Source organism: Octodon degus, unplaced genomic scaffold (assembly GCF_000260255.1).
Source record: "Octodon degus isolate 3935 unplaced genomic scaffold, OctDeg1.0 scaffold00021, whole genome shotgun sequence".
Classification (NCBI taxonomy): Eukaryota; Metazoa; Chordata; class Mammalia; order Rodentia; family Octodontidae; genus Octodon; species Octodon degus.
The window spans coordinates 13137586-13143585 of record NW_004524597.1 but is presented as its reverse complement, the minus strand read 5'-3'; the positions used below and the strand labels follow the sequence as shown (position 1 = coordinate 13143585).

At 44.9% G+C, this 6000-nt stretch overlaps 1 protein-coding gene across 4 annotated transcripts in view; it reads right to left on the bottom strand.

Moving 5' to 3' along the window:
- Positions 1-1088: 1088 nt before the first annotated feature.
- The window catches only part of Gnb1l (G protein subunit beta 1 like), a 77872-nt gene continuing 72960 nt past the window's right edge, over positions 1089-6000 (bottom strand). For all 4 annotated transcript variants that reach the window (XM_004628152.2, XM_023711843.1, XM_023711844.1 and 1 more), the window contains one exon: positions 1089-1619. In XM_004628152.2, coding sequence (XP_004628209.1) covers positions 1368-1619 — 252 coding nt within the window. In that variant the 3' untranslated portion in view covers positions 1089-1367. The remainder of the gene's footprint in view (positions 1620-6000) is intronic.

Genomic DNA, 6000 nt, shown 5'->3' with positions numbered 1-6000 from the left:
GTCAACTTGAATGGATTAGGCAATGCATAGCAGGTTAGTGGAACACAGTTCTGGATGTGGGTAGCACCAACCAATAGGCTTGTAGCTTGGGTAGAATAAAAAGGGAAAGAAATCTTTCCTTTTGCTTTTTTGGAAGAGCTCATCTTTGCCATTACCTTTGGACATTCATCACTAGTTCCTTCAGGTTTCCAACAGACTCCTCAACTCCTCAGCTTCCTGTGCCGACCCTTCAGCTTTCTTCTATCCCTCATACCTGACTCTACAGTGAGCTCCAGGCCCTTTTTTTTTTTTTTTTTTTTTGGAGTCAGGGATTGAACTCAGGCCCTTGCACTTGCCAGGGAAGCGCTTATTCCACTGAGCCATCTCCCCGGCCCTCCAGGCCCTTCTGACTGGATCTTTGCTCTCCAGGATGCAGATGGCCCTCTTGCATCTTCCACCCCTGACTTTATAGACAGCCACTAGATGCCTACTTATAAATTCTTTATATAGCAAATATATACAATATATACCACATATTATATATCATACATATAATGTTTAATATATGAAATATATACTTACATATAAATATGAAACAATTCTTATACATAAGAAATATACTGAATCTGTCCCTGTAGCCTGATAGGCCCTTTCTGGGACTGACATCTCCTCCCCATCCTGTGTCTGGCCTTGCTTTGGACACCATGAACTCCTGCCTCAACTATGCCACCTAGCATCAGCCCCTTTCCTGCTATGCTTTCTTGGAGTTCAGTGACATCTTCGCCCAGTCCTAGCCTCAGTTTCGAATGTCAGGAGTTCTGGTCTATCTCTGGTGCAAGAAGCTATGCAAATATCAGCAGAAAGCTACAGTCAGGGTCTGTGCCCTCCAAAGGCCTTGAAACCCACTCAGGGTCACCCACTTAATAGCAAGACCCAGCAAGGGATCCATCTAGGGGAATCTGAGGGCTCTCTCTCTCTCTCTTTTTGGCAGAACCAGGGATTGAACTCAGGTCCTTGCACTTGCCAGGGAAGCGCTTATTTCACTGAGCCATCTCCCTGGCCCCTGAGGGCTCTCTTTTAAGTAGAGAGATCAGCAGAAGAGGTTGAAACAGAAAATTTATTATACAATATGCTCAGGCTGGCAGCACTGCCAGGCCCATGCCAGAACTCTTCATAGGCTACAGGTACCAGATGTCTTGCTAGGCGTCAGGGTCACTGTCATATGGATGCCATAGTGAGCTTCATGAAAAAGTGAAGACTATGGTCCTTGAGCCACACCTGCCGGTCCTTAGGGGCCCTTGATGGTCAGTGTCCACTTGACTGGGCCATCACTGGAGTGAGATGCCTACCTCCTGTCTTCTGAGTCTCTAGAGGCAGGAGTGGCTGGGTCACATACGCTGATACAGTGACCAGATGCTGATGCGCTGATCTTTGGATCCAGCAGCCAGCAAGCCATTGGTGGCAAAGGCTACACAGTGGACAGAAGCACTGTGGAAAGCCAGCACTGCCAGTGGCTTCATCGTCCGCCACTGAAACACACGGATGCGATGGTCCCAGCCTGCAGTGGTTAGAATCTTGTGGTCTGGACGGATTGTAACCTCAGAGATCCCAGGATTGGTAAGTTGGTGAGTGCTGCACACCTGCAAAAGGGAAGACAGCAGGAGATGGTGTTAGGTGCTCTTAGGTTGAGCCAGTGGTGCTCAGTGGTCACCCATGGGCACCTCCCCCTGCCCTGCCGTAAGATCTATGAATGAACTCAGGCACCCTGATGGCCACACACTAACTCCCCAACCAGCCGACCTCCTCAGCCTCCCCCCAGGAGCACTTCTGTTCTTGGCTGGCCACTTGGCCATGACATCAAAGACTAGCTCTCTCAGCCTGTTCTGGAAACTCCTTCCCTTATTAAGGAGTGGCCCTGAGTCCTTTGCTGTGGGGAATACACTGCATCTTCACGTAGGGATCCATTGGTCTCACTGCATTCAGTTCTACCCGAGGAGAAACGGCAGCAGGAATGAGACAGATAAGAAGACAAAACAGGGCGAGTTGGTCGCTGGTCTGCCAGATGGGCAAGACTGATGCAAAGCACAACAAAAGGATGTTGCAAAGTTAGTAAGGGTGCCTGAGTTCATTCATAGATCAATGTGCCTAGCGACTAATAGCTGATCTTAACCAGACAGGATGTTTATCCCAGGACTGAGGTAGCTTGTTTGCTTTAGGCAGTGAGGCCTAGTCCCACCTACACACATTTGATCAATTTCCTAGCTTCTGTGGCTCCCAACACCTTCAAATCTAGTGAGAGGTAACAATTCTAGTTTGGCAATAGCATGGAGTTCACATTTCTCCCAGTAGAAACTTGGTCAACACCCACATCTCAGCGAAGATGAGAAATGCAAACCCCACCTTCAGCAACACTAAGCAGTTAAGGAAATCATGTGATAAGAAGGGGCAAAAGAGCTGCCCAGAGTGGGAAGCAACAGTGTGGGTAGAAGCCATGGCTTGAGTGTGTCTCCCAGAAGTTCATGTTGGCAACTTCATCTCCAAATCCACATGCTGATGGCATTTGGAAGTGGGGCCTTGGGAGATCATTAGAGTTAGACAAGGATGGGGCCTTTGTGGTGACATTACTGGTTTATAAGAAGAGAATGAGACCTGAGCTAGCATACTTTTTCTGAGACCACAGGATGTCCTCCACCATGTTATAGAGCAGCACCAAAGCTCCATGCTCTTGAATTCTCCGGCCCCTCAAACTGTGTACCATATAAACTTCTATTCTTTACAATATACTCAATCTCAGGTACTTTGGTATAGCAACAGAAAATGAACTAAGGTCCAGGACAAAGGGAGACAACACCAGAGGTAAAAGGGCTGCACAGTAGTGTTCCTCACCAGGCTATGGTGAAGCCTAGCTCCTGGCCTGACTCTGTGAAGGGTCAGTGTGCTAAACAAGATGAGGAATTATACAGCATTTTTGACCTGTATGGACTTGATAGGGAGCCATTTTCTCTCTGGGGGCCAAGCACCCCATGCTCAATGCTGGTGAACAGGAAGCCTCCTGTCCCAACATGTGCTTCCTGTAACAAGCAGAGTGGCCTCCAGGAATCAGAACTGGCTTTATGGTCAAAAATTTATGGCTAGGTGTGATTCAGCATATCCCCCTAAAATTCATGTTGGGAGCTTGGTTCTCAGTGTGGTGATTATGGTGGGGAGGTTAGCTGTACACTGTTTCCTTGAAAAGGACTGTGAAGCCTAAGACTTTCTGACATTGTGTCTGATGATGTAGTCTATTCCCTTCACACATTTCTGGCATGAAGTGAGGCCATCCATTAGTCCTTCGCTGGAGTCTAAACCAATGGGGCTGCTTGATCTTGGACGTTCACTCTCTGGAACTGTGAGCTAACTAAATTTCTCTTTTTCATAAAGCTAACCTGCCTCAGGTATTTTGTTATAGTAAATAAAAACAGATTAGCATACAACATTTTTGGTTACACAAATAGGGCTGTCCTATGTGCTATATGCATTTGGCATCTGTCCCCACACAAAATAAGAAGCACTTTGCCAACACTGTGACACTCTATGATGGTCATACTTGTCATCAAGGGATATATGGCCCAATCTTGTATATGACCTGGACATCGTGGTCCTCAGCATCAAGAGTTCTATCAGAACTACTTTCTTCTAAATGCCTCCTAATATTATCATCTGTTTAAAAAGAAACACTTGTCTCTACAAAAACAACACAAAAGCACAGCAGAAAAGAAACAGGAAAAACAAATGGCAACATTCTTCAGATGCCAGCAAGATGGTCACTAAGTGATTTACTCATAAAATAAAACTAAATGAACTAAGTCACATCTATAAATTATCTCTATAAAACAAGAACCAAAAGCAGCAAAACACTGAGGAGAGCAGACCTAGCAGAGCTCGAGAAAGAAGTGGGAGACAAAGGCTTACGTGTCTGCGTGTGGTGGTGCACACCTGTAACACCAGCACTTGGGAGGCTGAGACACAAGGACTGTCATACACTTGAGGCCAGCCTAGGCTGCATAGTTACACCTGGTTTCAAGAAGAAAAAAAAAAAAAAAAGGAAGGAAGGAAGGATGGAAGGAAAGATAGGAAGAAAGCAAGGGGAACCAGAAAAATCAGGAGACAAGATGATAAACAAGACAGAAAGGAACTATACATGCAGGCTAGAAAGCAAGAAAAATGAGCAAAATAGGAAAGACAGAGTTGAGATGGATAGTATGGGAAGGTAATGAAAGAGATGAGATGCGAGGGTTTGCTTATGTAGAAAAGTAGTTTTAATGTCTTGAAATGGAAGTCAAAGTCCAAAGAAAACCTATAGAGTAGTCAACACTAAGATAGGCTCTAGTAAAACTCTTAGACCTAATAGCTGCACAGTAGCCAGAACAGATCACCCTGATCAAGAGGGTAAAGTACAGACAGTGCTCAGCACATTCTCAGCTACAACTGTGCCAGCAAACCAGAGTGATGCTCACATGGGCTAAGAAGGGATATATGGCCCAAGAATTTTATACGTAGCCAAAATGTCACTTAATTGTAAAGATAATAGACAGACATTTTTGAACGTGTAAGAACTCAAAGGATATTGCTCCCATAAGCTCTTCTGGAAGGACAAGAAGATTAATTCCAGTGTTATAAGAGATAACTGGAGAACTACAGCAAATGGTCTGGCAGACAGCACGGAATCTACCTACCGGCAGGATTAGTTCTAAAACTCATGGGGATTACGGGTAGAGAACCGGTTATGTAACTAACAGAAAAAGAGTAATGAGAGGGGATGTTGGCTGAATTTACTTGACTTGCTCCTTTGTTATTTGGGGGCCAAGATACAAGCAGTCAACCTCGCATTTGACAGTTTATCTGCCATCTACCATAAAGAATGACAAAATCAGCATTACTTTCTTCTCCTCTCCCACCTGATTAGGACCTAACTAGTATCTTGTATCTGCCCTGTGTATCTGTATTAAGTATACAATTACAAACACATTCAATAGTTTTATGGCTGGATCCCAATGCTAAGGCTACATCTGTGCAAGTAAAGAGATTCTCCAAAGGGACTACTAGCAGATAGAGCAAGAGAAGGCAAACAAGAAAGAGGGGGCCTATCTTCATAGGAAAAATGAATTCAGAGCCAAAAGCACTATGAGAATGATGACACTAAATGGTGATAAAAGGTACAATTCAGAAAGAAGAGCCATGAGTATCTGTTTGTCAAATAAGCAGATCTATCCTTCATAAGGCAAAAATAATAGGGAAGTGGCTATGATAATAGAATAGCCAGTAGCAGACCAGTCATTATTGATAAACAACCATAAAGTGAACAAAATATACAAAGTAACTTCCACAAGCACTGGAAGAGGTTGCTGATGATGTGAACCTCCCAGTGTTCTCTGCCCCAGAGACAATACCTTGGCCACAAATCCAGACACAACGCAGCGGTCACATGAAGCTGAGAAGGCAGCTAGACTGATGAAATCTGTGATGATAAGGTGGAGGAAGGGAGGGAAATGGAGTTCCTGGGGGGTAGAGGACTATATGTGGGGCTCCCGATGAATCTTCATTTGAAGAGTAGGCTGCACAAGTCCAGAGAAAACTGCACAGGACTTAGCAGACAGTGGCACTACAGGGTCAAATGGACAGGTAAAAGAGGTCAACTAAGAGTAGCTAAGACACCATAATGGCCTGGGTTCAGGAGTTAAGTATTCCACCATAGAGTAAGGTCCGGTATAGCTATATTAGACCAAAGATGGAAACCATGCCTCAACATGGCCTGAAAGGACGCAGAGTGTAGGCTCTATCATAAAGGAGACTGACAGGGGCCAGGGAGATGGCTCAGTAGAATAAGCACTTGCCTGGCAAGTGCAAGGGCCTGAGTTCAACCCCTAGTTCTGGCAAAAAACCAAAACAAAACAAAATAAAGGAGTCTCAGAATGGTCTTCCATATACGTGACCTAATAAAGCACAAATGAAGCCTACAGAAGTCCAAGGTGAACAGCCAGT